The following is a 20,551-nucleotide window of genomic DNA, read 5'->3' on the forward strand; positions in this document are numbered from 1 at the left end:
TCCCTGGGAAAAGTTCTGCCGCTATTGCTGTCAAAACCATCAAACCTATTTGAAACATCTTTAGGATCCTGTCTTCCCTCAAAACGCTGCCCACAATCAATCTAATCACAAACGAAAACAAACAAAACAGTTCCATTACTTGGTAAAAAAGAAAACCTTTGGCAAGTGACTTGGTAACACGTGCCAGTCAGTGACAGATGCATCACTATACCAAAAGCTTTAATGAACAAATGGGATATGCTAAATAGCACAAGGGGTCATGAGAACTTCATCTCACACAACAGAACTGAACATCTGAAGGTGAAAAAAAAGACAAAGCCAAATAAAACAAATTCAAAGTGCTCATTCACACTGCAATTAAAGCCATTACATGCTGTTGCACGCTTTCTGCTAGACTACTAAATAAATTCAAGTGAAGCACTGTTAGACATCAATCTAGCTAATGCATCCTAAAATTGTAATGCCATGAAAGACTGGAACTAAGTCTTTTGGATACCATGGAATCAATTTTCAAAAGAAAAATCTGCACAAACTCATACACTTAATTTATTCCTATCAATACTTGTTACTGTGCATTAGAAGCGTATACTTGTGCAAACAAGTGCACAAACAAGCCATTAAAACCAATAAAATGAAAATTAATAATGATGTAGACAGCACTGACACCCAGTATAGTATTAGTTTCCAAGCCCTTACTAATTACCATAAAAGTCTTAAGCCACCACAGCCACACTTCATACTGTCTACCACATTAACCCTCATTTCAGCCACAGATCTAATTTATATGACTGACTTGTGTCTCAGTACAAAACTCAGATAAACTAAAGCATATTAAACTTACTGTTGAAATGTAAACACACAGCCAACATCACACCTACACAGTTAGATTTATATATAAACTAAACCATTTATTAGGCAAAACCCAACACAGTATGATTTTCAGTTCTTCAAGACACACGACTCTTGGACTGAAAGCAAGTGATCAGAGGTACCACGAAGGATATCAATGTCTGTCAGTGATCACGTATTTTCAGAGTACTCAGCACTCGGACTTCAATACCATTTAGTTGTGAATGCTGATTTAAATCATGACTTTCTGCCTCTTATCACTGTAATTAACTTTGCTTGAACACCAGAAACTTTGGGAGTTTTCTCAGCTAACATTTGAAAACTCTACTGCAAGCCAAATCTTTTCTCCACATCCTCTACATCAAACGGCAAAAACCACAAGAATCTGCGGCCGAGGCCCTGTCCAACCTGATCTAAGCTGGCCCTGCTCTGAGTAGGGGGCTGGACCTTCAGAGGTCCCTTCCAGCCAAGGTCTTCCAGGCTACCTCTGCTTTATTACTCTACTCATCAAAAAGTCAAAATCAGTCTAAGTTATATTTCAATTACTATGCCTAAGTAAAAGATATTTAAAATACAAATCTCAGGCTACAGATAAAATCTGACATTATGTTGTAAGGTTACCAGACTTCATTTTTTTTAAATGTTCCTATACTGAATATATCGTGCTCTAACAAATGGCTCTTTCCACCTCCCCCCAAGGTAAATGTATAAAAGCAACTAAACCGACTACAGACTTCACTTTAAGACTGACAAGTTCACAACCTTAAGAGATTAGTAACAGAGCATTATCACCATTCAGTATTTAGTTGATTTGTTCAAGCTGTATCAAGAATATGAGCTTTTGCTGAATGCATGCATGAGCTAGTTTCCATCCTATTTTTTCATAACAAACACAAAACTTCATTGGCAGATATTTCTTGGAAAGAAACACAGACTGCATTTATTATTTTCCTTACTAAATCGAACAGTCATTGGAGCTTTATTTGTACAATATGCAAGTGAAAAGCAGAACAAAACCTCCTTTCCACTTGAAACCAAATACACATTATGCAACAGCAACCAAAAAATATAAAAAAAATTTACATGCAATACATCTTAAAGATACCAGTTCACTAAATTTGGCTCAAAAACAACAATAAAGCATAAATTAGAAATGCTCTAATCCACAAACTGGCATTACCCAAAGAGAAACAAAGCATATTTTCTGTCTGCTTGCCCTTGGGTTATCGTGTAAGATGACAGTAGTGCTAGTTTTTCCAGGGAACTCGAGAGTTCCCCTGTACCACCATTACCCAAGCAAGTTTAACTGGGCTTCTTCAGGTTGCTCTTCACTCACACAACACCCTCTTACAGGCACTACCCACAATAAACTTCACAATATCACAGTCTCAGCCACTGTGGCCTACGAAAGCTTAATCTTGGCCCACGACATTTCAGAAGCGGGTCAGTAAAAGGGAATGACGAGAAAGTGGGCTGACTCGGCTTCTCAGTGCAAAGGGCAAGTATAAATGACAGCTGTCTTTTCTCAAGAGGACACTGAAAGGGTTAATATAAGTGAACGCTTTCATTGAATTGAAGCAGAAATGAAATTTTAAAGAAATAGGAGAATTCAAATAACATTTTTCTGATCTAGGATGCAGAGTAACAAGACACATGTCTGGCAATGCATTCTGGCCAGAAAGACAGCAAGGGTTTGGTTTTTTGCTTTCTTTTCCTTCCAGGAATATGTTTTCCACCTCTTCAGAGCAGAACACTCATAATTGCTGCTGCACAGACATAGTGCCCAGCTTTGAGAAGCTATTTCATAAAGGTCTGGAGAGTCTCCCCTTATTTTACCAGACCAGAAACAGAATAACATTTAACATTTCAGCAGTTGTGTCTTAAAACAGTTCAGATCTGCACACAGGTTCCAGAGATGACAAATCTTAATTTGGAGAAGGTTAGTTAAGTCTAACGATTGATGAGAATCTGGTAACACAAGAGAGAAAGAGAATCCAGCACAAAAACAGCTCTTGCACTTAACAGCAGAGGACCCAGAGCTCTGCCTGCAGTAACAACTTAAAACAGTGCCAGGGAAGGCTTTGAGAAGGTACCAGACCTCATTCACCCACCCTGGGAGCTTGGTGCCACGGTCCCTGGCATGGGTTTTGACTAACAGTAACTAGCCTTCTCCCACACAATTCCCTGCCAGGGAGTACTCCCAGCAGGCAGTCTGGACATGGCCACCCTGCCCTGGAGGGCAGGAGTTTAACAGCTGGGACGGGGGCTGATCCACTGCCCCCCATAAAGCAGCCTCAGGCACATCCCATTCTGTGCTGGGACCAAACAGTCAAACTCCCAGGTCCCACCACGCTCTGCAAGAGGTGCATTCCCAAGCCAAATGCTTATTTTGCACACAGCTTGGTTTCAGCTTAGAATCTCCTCTGTGATGTGCAGTTTTTGTATTGGGATAGTTTTTTCCAAAACCTTATCGCTCAGCCTGTGAAGACCCTGGGTGGCAGAGTACATAGCCTGAAAGGGACGGCATTTAGCAGTATGTCATCAAGCAGAATGCATGCAAAGGTTTGCTTCAATGCAAACAGGTAAATGCCTAAGTTCCTTAATTGCAAAATTCAGACTGCCTTCTCTTAACCAAATACTCTGATACATGAATGACTTTACCTTCATATTTCAGTAAAAGTGCTGAAAGGAACATCACCTTCACCTACACCAAGCTCTCCACACTTCCTAGTTAAGATAAGCAATAGATGGAGATTGGTGGCCACATTAATCCTGCTGTTTTCCTCCTTACTATTGTACAGCAATGCCTCTACTTAATTCCACTTAAAAAAAACACTGTATTATTTTTTCTATTTTCCTTGTCTTTCCTTGTCTACCTAGTTTCCTGTCTCATCCATAAGCAATACTTATGAGTAGTTTAGATAAAAGTTACTGTCTAAAACTGTGCTGTACTGAATACAATTTTAAAAATATTATTTCCTTAAGCAAAATACAAATTTGTCTTCTATTCGCAATTTTTTTTATTAAATAGAATTGAAAATGAGTACTATACTAAGTATTCCTCATATTCTGTTGTCCGTGTTTATTTTATTAACAGAAGAAATATCTTCCAAGTATTCACAACAATACAGCAACAAAATTCAAGTTTGTTCGCCATAGCGTGCCACAAAAAGTATCCAGTGGTTGTCTTCAAAAAGGCCAGCCACTGCAAAGATCAAACATACTTTCAATAAGAGAGTTTCAAAGTTTGATGTATGTCAGTTTAGCAAAGTCAAAATGAAACAGCAAGAAAACCATAAGGCATTTAACAGACTTTTGCCTCTGTTTCAGCCAACAGTGTTACAAACTGCAGCATCTTGGAAAGCCGATTATTTTGTCCAACATACTTTGTACTAAAAGTACAGCAATTCCAAGATTGTTTTCCTTCTTACTAATCTAAACGCTCTTCAGATGGACCTCGGCTTCCTTTGGGAACTCAGGCAGCCAACAACTTGTTACACACCATTTTGGTCCTTCAAATTTCACTCAGTGCCCCTCTACTGGCATCCCCACTGAACTGGCCGCCTTGCAGCCTAAAGGACTTCTCAGTGTTCCCAGTGATGGAACCATCATGAACTCAGGAAAAAAAGGGAAAAATTTCCAATTTTTGTGACCGATGCTACCAATCGGGTGGCCGTGACTCAGCCCCATGCCTACAGGAGGCAGCACAACATTGCTACTGTCCACTGAGAAGACTGACTGGCACATCTGCAACTTCAGAAGAACCCACTGAAATCATCTTGTAATTTCAACATACTTTGCTGCAGGTCATAACCATTAAATACTCAGAGAAGTACATGGCACCAAGCCCCTCAAATACACCACATGTGTACAGCGTGTTACACACGTATACAGAAAAAAAAACAGTCCTAAAGAGACAGAAGTAATTAACAACTAGAAAATTCAGTTTGTGAAACCCCTGTTAACACCAGAGAGTTGATTCTAGTCAATGCTACAGAAAACATCCCTAAGAAGAGAAGCAAGTTTTTTGTAATGTCGGATGAAGTCAGAAAAACTTTTTTGTGAAAACTATGCAAATGAAACAAGATGCAGAATGTAAAATTTCCTAGGAAGAACTGACGAATATAAAAGCAAGGTCCAGAACTCTGAACAACTCCATATTATCCTTTAAGAAAACAAGTTATTGGTAAGGAATTATTAAACAAATGCTGAGAAAAAAATTCTCAAACAGGTTTTCAGGCTAGACGCACATAAAATAATCATTCTGTGATAATAAGTTCCTTCAACTTTAAAAACTTAATGGTGGCATTCCTGCTTTGACCAGTCCATTAGTTAAATCCTGTTGCAGGATGTGAGTTTTGATACACAGCCAACCTCTACTGCTTGATGAACACATCAGTCGTAGAACAGTTCAGAAATACCATGTCCTTATTTTCCCATTTCTTACAAAACAGCTTAACATCTGTTTATCTGGCATCAGACAATACACTTTTGGGAGAAAGCCCAGTAGTTGTCAACACTGACCTGCCACCTTAGTCTTTCCATTTTAATAGTTTCATTATTCTCCACCAGCCTAAAATATTTTTAAGCATTCCTTTATACTTTTCCATTCAGAATAAACTGAATATAAATGGCCACAGAAATTAATCTTTATCACTGGAAAAACATACACTTATGATAATTAAAACACCCTAGCTCTGAAACATCTCAGACATTCAATGTTAAACAAAGCAAATTAAAACATTTTCACCTTGCAATAAGGCTCTTCCAGAAAACCAGAAACCATCACTGTTTCAAAAAGCAAGGACCAGCAGAGCAGCAAATGGGCAAGGGCCGTATCTAAACTAACACATGGTCTGCCCTGATCCTACAGGTTCTTAGGCTGCCTTTCTAGTAAAACCCAAACTACAATTTAAAGGACCCCTTTCCCCTTTCCCAGGAAACATGCAGGAATGCAGTGATACTTGCACAGAAGGCTTTTTCCACAGTTAATTCTCAAGGATTCCGACGGCATCCCCCATCCTTCACAGGTTTCCCATCAGCAATAAGAAAGTAGTCTAGGCTATTTTTAAAGTTTTATAGTCTACGCTATTTTTAAAGTGTTAAAAGTTTTTAAAAGATCTTCTCTCACCAGGAACATAAAACTAAACCCTTTAGAACAACACACATAGGTGGATGTGTGGGAAAAAATCAATAACTCGTTAGCCATACCGGGAAGCCTTCCATTACCGGCAGACTGGCCACAGATGGAAGGTGTCGGGGCTGGAAAGATGGCATCCACCACCTCAGTCCAGGATCTGCTGGTCCACCTATATTTACCAATTATCAAAACAGTCTTCTACTGCAGATGTCTACAGGGCCTAAGACAGGCCTTGCCCACACCCAAAAAATCAGCTGTCAAAAAGATAGTTGTTTAAAGTCTGGAGATAGCAATTTGCCATTATTCATGTCCGAGGACATCTAGTCACAGGATAAATGTCTTTCCAAAATTTAGAAAAGACAAACAACAGAATATTCTTGCCCAGGACTCCCTTGCCTATTTTCACTGCATGGCTCCTTAGTTCTTTCTTGGCAGATGCACTTACAACTTGGCCAGCTGGATTTCAACGTGCCTGAAGGTTTTATAAAGACCTGTTCTATTGCAAGTCATTGAGACTTGGGCTTCTAAGTCATCCTCCTCATTACATCTTTTCAGCAATCCCGATACAGACACCTTTCCACCACCCAAAATCCCTCCATAATGAAACTTCACAGTATCACAGAATAGCATGGGTTGGAAGGGACCTTTAAAGGCCATCTGGTGCACCCCCTTTGCAATGAGCAGGGACACCTTCAACTAGACCAAGTTGCTCAGAGCCCCATCCAACCAGATCTTGAATGTTTCCAGGGATGGGGCATCCACCACCCCTCTAGGCAATCTGTTCCAGTGTTTCACCACACCCAGCATAAATTTTTTTTTCTTTTATCTAGTCTAAATCTACCCTCTTTTAGTGTAAAATGGTTACCCCTTGTCCTGTTGCAACAGGCCCTGCTAAAAAGATTGTCCGCATCCTTCTTACAAGCCCCCTCTAAGAACTGAAAGACCACAATAAGGTCTCCCCGGAGTCTTTTCTTCTCCCAGCTGAAGAGCCCCAACTCTCTCAGCCTTTTCTGATAGCAGAGGAGTTCCAGCCCTCGGATCATTTTTGTGACCTCCTCTGGACCCGCTCCAACAGGTCGATAAGCTTCCTGAGTTCTAAAAGATTTCTGGGACATTCTCTATTCAACTAAAATACTGCTCTATACAAAGCTTTCAAGAACAAAGGCATCTCACTCTATGTAATGCCATTTTTCCAGCCCTGGGGTTTAATGCATCAGCAGAAAACAAAATTTTAAACAACTCCACTGTAAAATATAAATATTTAATTATTTATAGCATAGGTTGTTCTTATCAAGGAAAACAAAGACAATCCCAGGCAAACTGCCATCAATGTTTCTAAAGGCAAAGGCCTACCACGACTATTTTCCTCTATCTGATCAAGTTTGGGAAACTAAGTGTGCTGCTGAGGAGTGGCATCTGCTGGCAGACAGGCACCCCTCAAAAATCAGATTCATCAATAAAATTGAAAAAAAAAAAAAGAAAGAAAAAAAAGGAAAATCAGAGTTCACATTATTCACAAAGCAACTTTCACTTGCTTCTCGACGGATAGGAGGATCATGTTTTTCTTAAAAATGTAACTCCTTTCAGTACTAGTGATGGTACTGAATTGCCCACAAACCAGAACGACACTGCTAGTGCTGCCTATGAAAATTCTTTTCACTAGTCAATCAGCAGCAGAACTAGTGAAAAAAACCACAACTATACAGGATCTCATCTTTGTAAACCACTAAGGACATAATATGTTTGTTATTTGATTAAAACTCTTCACATCATGGATCTCTTAGGTAAATTTTTGCAATGAGTCACTGTAACGGATGTTAAAAGGCTCGCTAGCATGTTTCATTGTCAACAATCAACTGAATTTAAAAATTCAAGAGGTCCAGAAAACAACTGAATGTCCTGATTTGCTCTACACTTTAAGTCTAAGCATTAAATCAAATTTAAACTACTGTAAATGAAGTGCATACACAGAACAAGCCATTTCAACGTGAACCAGAACATTCTTAATTTTAGAGCAACCTGCTTGTCCCACATGCTAAAGCTGACCTACACTCTTCATGAGGTGCTATCCTTCTAAGCCATAGGTCCTGTAACTGTGGCAGACTATGGCTTTTTGGTCTAAAATATTATGGTGGATGACTGACATATGCCATATTTGTTTCAGAAGGGACAGAAAAATGAAAAAGAAATTCAGTTTACATGTTTCAGCCATGTCTAGGAGTGAAAGCAGGAATAAATATGTTTTCATACTATATTCTCATTTTTAAAGAAAACTTCCTACTCTTAACAGCACCATGCAATACCAATGTACTTTGCAACAACATTTAAACTGTGGCATTCTTAACAATAAATTTTTTTCTTTTGGTGAAAAAAATATGCATATTGGGCTATTACTATATGTTTCCAAAAACAATCACTTTAAAACTCAATAGATACCTTATGAAAAAAAAAACCACAAAATAAATAAAATAAAACACTAGTATTAAAAAAGAGACTTTTGTGTCTACACACCAAGACTCACTCTCCTCCAGGCCTATTCTAGTGGGGGCTACCGTGGCTGATCAGTATTTTGTAATGCCTCTTCTCAGCTGCCAGGTTACCCGGATTAAACCAGAGCAGAAAGCTACTGTGATAATTATCTCTCTTCCTGACACCACGGTAGCAAGCAAAGCTGTGCTTTTTCGTCGGGTACATCATAATACATGACATCTGACATCAGATCTGCAGCTAAAGAACCAGCTGGTTATTCAACCACCATTATCCAATGTTGATTTGAAACACCAATACTCATAGAATCGTCAGACTTGTAGAAATTAAAGGAGGCTGCTGTTGGTAAACACAAGCCATGCTCACAGAAAGACTCAGTGCTGGTGTCCTCATCATTCCACTGAGGACGTGGTCACAGCACTTCCCAACTCCTTTCCAGCCCCACAACGTTAGAAGCCTATGGGTGGAAACCAGAGAGCTGCTGTGCATGTCTCAGTGCAGAGTCCAAGGCGTAGCCCAGGCACAACCACTGATGCAGGTACTACAGGTATTTCATTGGGCCAAGAATGTTTGCTGGAAAATTTACATTACTGATCTAGATTACAAGATGAGAACTGGGAAAGAAAGACTGCAATGGGGAAAACTAAAGAACAAAATACTATATGGTATGTCAAAAACATACATCTATTGAGGAGTACAGGAAGAAGAATAAATGTGCCAGAGATAAGTCTGAAGAAGAACAAACAAAGCAAACCTATCATGTTGGATCATTTAATTACAAGACTATGAGAAAAAGACTTTGAAGAACTCCAAGAATTTTCCAACTGCAGGAAAAAAGGGACTTTTACCATGCCAATATCTGTTGAAAAACGTAGAGTCACACGTTGGCAGTCTATAAAGTTCCTAGAATGTGATTAGGATTTTTTTTTTTAATTTTTAAATATCGTGGAGGCTAGTGCAGGGTGTTTATCTTAGGTTGGTTCTCCATCGCAGGTTTGACTCATCTACAAATCCAACTGTGAAAAGCAGTTTGAGTAAAAATCATCACAAAATGAGAGACCAGCACTCTAAAAAAGGAAGCGTTACAGACAAATATACAAGAACTCTTGCAGAGACATCAGATACATTTCTCCAATAGAGAAAATGGGCTTCAGAAAAGCAAATTTCAGCACCATTGGGGAACCAGAAGTGTCAGGGCAACACTTTGAGGGATTATGGAGTGTTGTAGGTGCCCTTTTCCCTGCTAGCATATCAAAGGGTAGCCAAGCTAATCACTGCAAACTACTGGGGTAGCTGCTGCATTTCGCTACTGGGGTAGCAAACTACCCCAATGCAAATCAAAACCAGAAAGCACATTATGAAAACATTATGGCTAAAGCAGGTGGAAACCACAGAAAAGTTTTTGAATTAAAAAGCCTTCTCAAAATCTGCAGCAGTATATTAACAAATTTCAATATGTATTTTAATAAATAATTTAGCAAGAATTGAACCTGTGAAAATTCTAATTTATAATAGAAAATCCAATATCTGACTTGTTTCTCGTACAGGAACAAGCTTTCTCAGTTTAAGCATTTGCTGCCATCATGTGGACACTTCAAAAACTGCAATCTTATGAAAGACACTTCTCATTTATCAAGTTAAAAAAACAGCTATCGGATTACACGTGAGGGCTTTACAGACTTCAGTTAGAAGATGACAAAGTTTCAAAGATTCCTAATGTAATATGAATTCTTCCCTCAATACAAATTGCATATACATCAAACAGCATACAAACTCCATTCAATTACAAAGACCACGTGCTTCCGCTACGCAATTGTAAAAACCAATAAACTGATAATGAGCTATGTGGTGGTCCACAGAAAATAAACCAATTGCTCTTGTTCATTCTATGCAGATATCAATACTACCAACACAATCCAATGCCTTGAGTCACGACATCTCCAAAAAAGCAATGCTGATGGAGACTTAAGTTCAAGCCTTCCCCTAGGCTTCTTCTGGTTCAACTTCTGAAAAAAAAAAAAAAGAAAAAAAAAAGGAGAAGAAAAACAAAAAGAATATTGCAGTGATCTATTGATCTGTTCATTTCCTCTAAAATATGGAATAGAACAGTTCAGTAAGAACAAAAAAAATAGTATAAAAATAGCATAACACTAGTGTATCAATTTTACATCACTCAGGAATTCCTATAGAGCAAGGGAATATGCATCCACATTTTAAGGATCAGTTGCTAACCGGTCTTGAAAGACGGGTGCAAGACCAATTTAGAAGGTATTCTACAGATTTAGCTAGTTACTATAGTGGGGGGAAAACACATCATGCTCTCTGTTGCCTCAGTCAGCTCTGTGTCTCACAAATATCCCTGAAACGACAAAAATAAGCTATTAACAGGACTCCAGCTCCCCACATACCACTAAGCCCAAAAAACAACACTCAGTGAATCTACTTCTAGTATCACTTCTAACTGACTTTTAGGACAATGAACATTTCATTAGAAATATCTCATTAACATTACTTCTGGAAATGACCTTTAAAAACCTATAAATTCAAACATTTTTATCAGACACTACGATTAAGTATGTTTTCCAAATCATATCCTTCAAATAAATGCAGTTTGAAATTAGCAGCTTTGAGACACAGAAATAAAAATATTTCAGTAGAAATTTTCTGCTCAGTGTATTCCCAAGAGCGAGCTGCCTAAGCAGCAGGGTACCAATTAGATGTACGGTTGTAGGTACAGTCAGCTTCAGCGTTAAAACAGCCGAAGCTCTTGGCATTATGAATGACAGCTAAAACAACATGAAGATTGATAAAGATGTTACTAAATACAAGATTATGAAGTCAAAATCTGAGGTTCAGCTTCTTGCAGAAAACATATTGGATTAACTGACTTCAATATTAGTGAACTGTATGAAAAAGCCTTCATCCCTTAATGGGCCCAAACACATCAGCGTGTCCTAAGCATAGCTCTATATTCAGATGCGATACACGCATCTGGGGCTTTAAAAATCCTCCAATTTGTATAACACTACTTGTGCGGACACTTCACATTATGCTGAATGAAGGAAAAAAACCCAACAATTCTGAAGCAATTATTCAGATGTGTTTCAGATTCCATTTTAACTCGCAGAAAATATCAATTTTGTGTCTACACAGGACAGAAAAGCACATCTATACAGTATGCGCAATTACAGCACTCATAATATTATTGCAGTAATTACAAAATATGGTACTTGACAGCACTTGTGGAAAGTTGGCAGTGATGATAGTGGAAATGCACTGAAAACACAGTGAAACCTACCATGCTTACAAAACACTACAAGCTGACAATATTCACACAAGTACCAAACAAATGCTAGAAAGGAGGTGTCACTAAAATACTAACAAGCAGAAATCCTTACAAATTTGCAATTCCAATTCATACTCCGTTTGTCGGTTTGACCCACTACGTTGTCTTAAAATACAACAAAGTTCAAAAGATCTGTGGATTTTTAGTTACCTCAATACGACCTTAATCCTAAAACCTATCTAGTAAGGTTCTCTAAATTCTACTGTAAAATACTTAAAAATAATAAAAATAGACAGTGCTGGAACATCCAGACGGGGCCAAAGCAATCAAAATACCCATCTCCTCCTATTTTCTTTTTTAAGTCTAAGAGGAAACAAGACTCATACTTGCACACATACAACTTAAAGACAACTTTATAAGACTTCAGTTTTCATTCTGTAACCTGTACGAAGTTAAACTTCTGAAATGGCCGTCAAGGAATACTAAAAAAGCAGAATCCGGCTAATTTGCAGCAAATAAGATAAACTTAGATTCAAAGAGTACTCAGGCATCTGAATGCACACCACCAAAGCAACATACTCCTGCTCATTACAGCTCTAACTTAAAAAAAATGTGGAGGCCCTGAGAATTATATGCTATTACGTACATAATTTATACACAATAAAGGTTTTTGATTTCCGAAGTTTCAAACATAGACACAAACACTACTGTATATCAGCTAGCATAGTTATGCATATGCTGCGTCTCATACGGCTTGGACAGAATTTGATACCACCACTAGATGGAAACCTGAATTACCTTTTAAACTGACAATTCTGTAAATGCTCCATCGCTGGTTCTGCTTCTGCTGTGTCTGACCGTTCCTGGTTTTTTTATTTAGAGATCTAACCGCACGCTGGCTGTCACAAACCTGTACTCATTAAGAAAGTATCCACCAGCAGGCACACACAACACTTCTATAGTGCCTCCAGATCTGAGAGCATTAACATAAATACGCCCTGCTCATTTCCCAAGCCAGCACTGCTCAATGCAAGCAACAAACTGTTACACATATTAGAGATTTACGCCACTTCCACAGCAATTTAAACTTCTCAATGTAAATTATAACTAAGAAAAATTGCTGTACTCTGCCAACAAATTTTAGTTGGGATTTAATTAATGCTACACTTTAAATATCAAAGGCATGTTATATACTTTAGAATACATGCAATGATCAAATCACCTGAAATTTATAAACCTATTTGCACACCACGTATTTACACAAAGTTACACCACTTAGGGGAATTTACCGTGCGATGTATCATACCCTGAGGTGACTGGCACACACCAGTGGCTGACACTACTGTCTGATGTGACCCCAATGACTCAGGTATTATTTCCCACTGTGTCAAAACAGCTGTAAATAAAAACTTCATCTAGCAGACGGGCAGAGTTATCAGGACGGCCATCTGATTAGCTACATGCAATCACAAATATGATAATATAGAGATAATTGGCATAGTAACACAATAGAAGCATTGAGAGTACTGATGCCACAGCTTATGAAAATTTGAATTTGGAAAATACAGTCAATGCCTAAAACAAAATCTCACCTTTGCTTTTAAGTCTTATTTTCCATCAACCCCAGACCACAACATTTTTGAAATAGGAAAAAAAATGCAGTGTATTTACAAATAACAAAGTTAAACAAAATAAGTTAATCAAATGCTATCCCACACCAATATGTACACAGAAAAAAAAAACCCAAACCCAAAAACAAACCCCCCCAAAAAAAACCCAAAAAAACAAAACCAAGAAATCACCAGCCTTAGCAGCGGGCAGATGAATCTGAAAGAGAATGGTGCTGCTCTCCAGATGAGAAGTCCCGTATGCCCCTTCCCATAACGGGTGTGCACCACGCACAAGCCAGCAGGTATCTACCTGGTTCCCCCAAGTCTCTCCACATAAGAAAGCTCCCAGACCGCCTGGATTCTCCATGGAAGAGGAGCAGACACCAGCTCCTGCTTCTAAACCCAAATCTGAAGGAGCACTGAAAGGACGGAAGTGATGCCATAATATGAAAAGGATGTTATTACTATGAAACTTTGCTATAGCGATCCATGCAGTCAACCTTTGCCTTTATTTTTTGGTCGCAGGGACAATTGCACATGAACTCTGGTTCAGGAAACTCACCAAATCATGGGTGCACAAAAGCAAAATGGACAGCTTCCACAGGTAGACTCCCAGCCTTAGAGCAAAGCCGGCCACCAGGAACACCAGGTCGGAGCAGCAGGCTGGTCTCCTGAGGCTGGTCATACCCAAATCCCACATGTTCCTCAATTTATCAGCCACATCTCTGTGGCTCTCAGAAAAGTGAGAAATTCTTTCCTGTCTTTTGAGAAATATCAAGGAAAATAGAGGAAATTGTCTCCAATTTAGTTCTTACAAATTAATACCCAGTGAACACCCTAAGTGGGGGCTAAATACATAAGTCTCAGTAGGAATTTACTCTTAATAAGAAGGTTTTCATCCAGATAGCCATAAAAATCACTAAAAGCAAATTCCAATGTATCTGGTAATCTTACAATGAAATACTACTCATAAATCCTATTTCACAACTTTTATTAAAGTCATAAAATGGCAGAAACCTTGAAGTCATATTTCACTTCCAAAAAAATTTATTTCTTTGTCAGGCAAAGAAAAGATCGTTTATGTAATGTACTTCACTGAAATCGAGAACAGAATGCAGAAAGTTAGTAGCAGTTTTAGACTTATGCAACCTATATATTTGCTGAAAGACAGTACAAAGGGCAACCCACACATCCCGTTCCCCTCCCAGTCTGACTCCAGTAGCGGCCACAGCTTCCCCTTCCACCCATCCAACTTTGTTGCTCTTCAAAGTCTTCTTTCCACACCTCAATGTACTTCTGAGTGCCAGAAGCTTAAAACCAAATGAAGAAGGGGGAGGGAATATCATATTATCCTGAAGAATTAGGAAGCAAAAAATTCTGGAAGTGTACTCAGTCACCAGCAGAAAGAGATGTGGCAGGACCACTGTGTCATGAGACCACCTCCCAGTCATCCCAGCAAACTAAATACTACAGGCGACAGGGGCAACTGAAAACAAATTTGGTGAATGACAATTACTTGTATCATATCTGATACCATACTGATTCAAAAAACTAGCCGTTCTTCAGAGGCTGTGTGACCAGGTCCCCAGACAGAGACACACAGTTCCGCCTTAATTTTACCAATAAGATTGCCTAGATTTGCTAGCAGGAATGAAAAATTACCACCTTTCTTCCGAGTACACAACAGCAGATGTCAGCTCCCACATCAGTCTCAGTTCATCTGAAAGCTTATAAAATGGCTTTCAGAGTCAAGAGCAGCCAAAGCATTTCAAAGGCAATTTATTCAATATACTAGATGTGAGAAAATGTCACGTAATTCTGCAGAATTATTCTGCTCATCTAAAGATAGCCCAGACCTTCCCATCTACAGGGTCAGGCTTTTTAAACAAGCTAAGTACGAAAGTCATTTTCAAAATTAAAAGAAGACTTAAATGATGTAAAACAAATGATTACTGAAATGACTTAGCTGAATATTCTACATTATATCATTTGTAACCTGGAATGAAGTAATCAATATCATCTTAATATCACCTGTTCTTAAGTAAGCATTCTCATCAGTTACCGTATGATTTAGAAGACTGTTGAACTAATTCACTTATCATATCTGTCAACATTAATTCAATAGCATTCCAAGGTAATAATCACTATCAATCTAATTATATCAGCCACCTCCAGTAAATAAGTACCAATTATTTTAATTAAAATATTAAATATTTAGAAAATATAAAGGAACATATATTAATAATTTATATACTTAATTTAAATCTACCTGAACGACCATAATTCCTGAACAACAAAGCTTTCTTTCTTTGTATTCTCCTTCAATACTTTCCAGTGGGTTTCAAGATGCAAACCATCAATCTAACACCAATGATAGGAAAAACAAAATTTACGTTGTTCTACTTTTATATAAATGTGTAACTACTTGCAGACTATTTCTATCAGTGTTACTCACTTCACAACTCTTCCAAGAATATTCAAAGGATACTTTTCGTATTTTTTAAATACAAACAGGTCAGTTCAGGTTTCCCATAAAATGACATTAGCCACCTACGCAGTTGGGTTCTAACACTAAAACCATCCACGGCAAACAAGGGCATCCCTTCTCATCTCCCTTACACGAAAACAACACGAATCATTCACACACTAAGACAATATCATTTGGGAGTCTTATTATCTCTTTTTTCCCCCATTTCTTTTTAAAGTTAATCTTAGAGATCTTCCTTCAATGTTCCACCTGTGCTCTTGTGGACTGTAAGGATACTCAGAATGCCTGCACCCCTGTTCAAGAATTAGGCTGAGCACTCAGGTCCTGCACCGATATTTGGGTTCTTCCCAAAAGCCATGGAATAGAACCTAATATTAAAGAACTACGGCAATATTAGAAGCTGTGGTTGCTTGAATGCCCTGTAAAATTAAGATTCCTTTAACAGGTCTTTTTAAAGCTTTTAATAATAAAATCCTACAGGTTTTTCACCATGTTTCACAACAAATAAAAGGAACTTGCTCAGCTTGCTTTCTCTGATAAACACTCAATGTGTCCAGTTCCCTCGAATCAGCATGATTTAAATACCAAGGGTAAAAAAAAAAAAAAAATTTGGTGCAACCATAATGTGACTAGAACGCCAGGCCTGTTAACTAAACAATTAGCAAATATAAATCAAATTGGAGGACAAGAATGCATACCACAAACACAGACTATGAACTAGTATATTCAAGCACACACAGAAGATCTGACTATACAAAAAAAGCCTGAAGAGTTTTAACAAAAGTCAAGTAGTTTCATGTTAAAACAAGTCATCCTTGGAAATTTTCATTCAAAAGCATATGGGGTGGGTGGCTTATGAAGATTACATTTCATACTGAAGTCCTCATTCAAAGTCAAGAAACATTGATGCAATCATCATATCCATAATCTTTACCCTCTGGTGAATAGACATTATTATATACTATTTTAATACAAAATTATGAATACTATTTTTCTGTAATATGAGACATCATGCCACTCTGTACCAGACACCCTGAATGCAATAGCAGGCATGAGGAAAGAACTTTTCCAGATGGAAGCTGAATCCTGACAACATTAAAGTACATACAGTGAGGTATACGCATACCTTAATCAACAAGCACATTGGGAAGAAAAGCGCTTGACATGTGCAACATGCCGAAATACTGTTAACAGGCTGTAACTTTGCATTTTTCCCCCCAAAAAACGGCTAAAACTTAACAGGGAATATTAGCATCATTTTATATTAATGTTGCAGCAATATGTTGGGGGGGGGTGTTTGGTTTGTTTGGGGTTTTTTTTAATAAAAATAGATATGGAGGCAAGAAGTACAGTTATGGTTCATGTATGTGAAGTAGCATATCACAGCTTTGCGAGCTGCACAATTCATAAGCCCTTCAAGAGCCGGGCGCTTCGCAGGTACGCTAGTGTGTTCTGCAAGAACCGCTCTAGAGCCTCCAGCCTATTTCTGATTAAAAGAGTGTCCTGCTGCCCAGAAAGGGTGCAGAGAGGACTCCAACGTGAATTAGAGCATCTTTCTCTGTTACCGAATCCAAGTTCAAGACTTCAGGGGGCTGGGAAGTACTCGTCTGGAGTACTCTGTCCAGTTCTGGGCTCCCCACTTCAAGAAAGATGAAGAGCTACTGGAGAGAGTCCAGCGGAGGGCTACAAGGATGGTGAGGGGACTGGAGCATCTCTCCTACGAGGAGAGGATGAGGGAGCTGGGCTTGTTCAGCCTGGAGAAGAGAAGGCTGAGAGGGGACCTAATCAATGCTTATAAATATCTTAAGGGTGGGTGTCAGGAGGATGGGGCCAAGCTCTTTTCAGTGGTGCCCAGTGACAGGACAAGGGGCAATGGGCACAAACTGAGGCACAGGAAGTTCCGTCTGAACATGAGGAAGAACTTCTTCATTCTCAGGGTGATGGAGCACTGGAACAGGCTGCCCAGGGAGGCTGTGGAGTCTCCTTCTCTGGAGATATTCAAGACCCGCCTGGACAAGGTCCTCTACAGCCTGCTGTAGGTGACCCTGCTTCAGCAGGAGGGTTGGACTAGGTGACCCATAGAGGTCCCTTCCAACCCCTACCATTCTGTGATTCTGCGATTCTGGGAACCACAGCATATTGTAAGACGCTGAGTCTCACAGGCCATAAATGTGAAGTCTTGATTTAAATTCCACCCTTGAAACAGATTATTATTTGGGGAAGAACAAAATCCCAGAACAAAACAAAAACTAAAGATGAGAAGAGCCACATTAACCGTGCGCTAACATCTCCCAGCATCTTGTTAGAAGACAGACATATTTGCAAAGTTCTTTATAGGCACACACTCAAAACAGTTATTAAATTAGTTTCCTTTCCCTGAATATATCATCACTAACAGCACTAAATGTCAGGTTTCAAAATTCGACTTCTGTTCCTTGTAGTCTGATTTTTTTCCTCAGTTTTCCCTACAATCTACTTTTAAAGCATTGTAAAACTGAGAAACATTTTCACTATTTGTTTACTTCACAGAAATGGCTTAAGATATTTCAATGTAAACATTTTCTTCCTTTTCTAAAACTATCTTAAGGAAGATTTTATCACCGAAAATAGTAATCTTTGTCTTTTTAGCTCGTTAAAATTGGAAGCAGCGATGCAGAAACATTTTGGCAATATCAAGTAAACGGCAATTGCGAATTACAATAGCATCAGGCATTTGAGAGGTAGATACAAATTTCTCTGATTTCAGGATCTATCAGTTGGCAAGAGGCAATTAAAATACACTTATTCCTTTCCACTGAAGAGAATACCAGGCAGCGTTCTCCCTGCTGGTTCCCGATGCCCCGGAGGAAGGGTAACCGAGCTGCTTTTCTCCCACGATTTCAGGTACAGCAGGTAGGAGGGATGGGTCAGACCTCCCCTTGTTACACTTCTGCTGGCAAACCAGGAGGCAACGGACACTACCTGTGCTAGCCAGCTTCTAGCATGGAGCAGAATACAATTTATTTCCACAGAAAGGAAAATTGTTTTGAGATTCAAAAATACTACCAAACCAGTAGTTCAACGGGCGTGAAAATTAACGGGAAGCTCATCTGTAGATCTGCCTCTTGCACTTGTCTTCACGGCCTAACTGAAGGGTTTTCCTCTGTGAAGCGCCTCCAGCATTTGCCTGTCATGCGGCTTCTTGGGGGTTCTCTTACTGTGCTAGCATCTGCTGGCATCAGGCACAGGGGAAAGCACCTCAAGAGCCTCCCGCCGCTGCTGCCTGGGATGCTCGTCACACCGCCATCGCCCGCCAGCCATCCGCTTTCCCGAGGACGGCGCAGCCAGCCGCCCAGGTGAGGGGGAGAGCTGTGGCGGGACAGGCAGAGGAGCCCTGCTCACCTGAGGCTCGGCTCGGCGGGAAGCACTCTGCAGAAGCACCACTCAAAACGGAGTGCAAGCTCACAGGGAAGCTACTTACACCTGTGTATTCAGCTAGTTATAATTATACAGCTAGCTATGTACATAGATATAAATATAAAAGCACTTTTACATAATGTATTATTATAAATTATACAGATAGCTTGGTGTGTGTGTTCTTATAAATGTACATATAGCTAATTACGCAGCTAATTGGTTACCCACTCCGTTACACACACTTGCGCGTGCACGCCTGCGACGACAGCCAGGCGAGGCGCGGACACCAGAGCGACGGAGGCCAACCCGCCCAGGGCAGCGGGGCTCCAGGCAGCCCGGTCAGGGGCTCGCCCCTCGGGGCGGCGTGCCGGGGCACGGCTCCCCGACCCACAGCCCAGTGTTCACCGCCCACCGAGGAGCTGCTCGGGCGCCGCCGAGCCCGGCCCGCTGCCGCCGCGGCCGGACTGCCAGAGCCGCCCGGGGAGGGCCCGGCCGCCGGCCGAAGGGCGGCTGGCGAGAGGCCGCTCCCCTCCCCGGTCGGGCGCCTGGGCCTCCCCTGCGCGGGCCCCGCCGCTCCCGGCCGGGCCGCAGGGCCCCGCAGCGAAGGCCGGGCCGTAGGGCCCCGCAGCCACCGGAGGGGCCCGCGGCCCCCCGCCCCCCCGTCAGACCCCGCGGGGCGGCGGGCACTTGCCTCCCATTCCCGCAGGAAGCGCTGGGCCTCGGCGGGCCCGGCGGCCTTGTGCTTCCTGAACTCCTCCTTCACGTAGCGGTCCCCCAGCGCCCGCAGCGCGGCCGGCAGCGCCCGGTGCAGCGCCAGGATGCGCCGGTACAGGCCCCGCGCACCACCCGGCATGGCGGCGGTGGAGCGGGCCCGGCGGAGCCCTGGGGCGGCCGCGGCGGGGCGGGGCGAGGGGCCGAGCCCCGGGCCGGGTCGGGTCGGGCCGGGCCGGGCCGGGGGCTGTTGTGGCGGCGGGAGGAGCGGGCCGCTCGCCCACCTCGGCGGCTGCGGAACATCCGCGCGTCGCGAAGCTCCCGCTCGGCTTCACGCGTCGGAGAAGGGCGCCGAGCGAGCTGGGAGCCGGCCTGGCCCGGAAAGCCCGCCCGTTCGCCTGTGCAGCGTTTGAAACGCCACCAAGAAGCGCAGCTGCCATCGCGGCGTGTAAAACAGCTGGAGGACGAACGAGCAATTTGCGCTGTGTCAAGAAGGGGTCTGCGGATGGCGGGGGTCACAACACAAATTTAAAAAAGGCTAATTCTTAGCTCTGTTTCCACCACCAGAAGAAACCAGGCGCTTT

The 20,551-nt window shown here is 41.1% G+C and overlaps 1 protein-coding gene across 1 annotated transcript in view; it reads right to left on the reverse strand.

Moving 5' to 3' along the window:
- SDHAF3 (succinate dehydrogenase complex assembly factor 3) overlaps positions 1-20,161 on the reverse strand; it is a 40,910-nt gene extending 20,749 nt beyond the window's left edge. The window contains exon 1 of the mRNA XM_075419302.1: positions 19,948-20,161. Coding sequence (XP_075275417.1) covers positions 19,948-20,109 — 162 coding nt within the window. The 5' untranslated portion in view covers positions 20,110-20,161. The remainder of the gene's footprint in view (positions 1-19,947) is intronic.
- Between the last annotated feature and the right edge of the window lie 390 nt (positions 20,162-20,551).

Source organism: Opisthocomus hoazin, chromosome 4, assembly GCF_030867145.1.
Source record: "Opisthocomus hoazin isolate bOpiHoa1 chromosome 4, bOpiHoa1.hap1, whole genome shotgun sequence".
Taxonomy (NCBI): Eukaryota; Metazoa; Chordata; class Aves; order Opisthocomiformes; family Opisthocomidae; genus Opisthocomus; species Opisthocomus hoazin.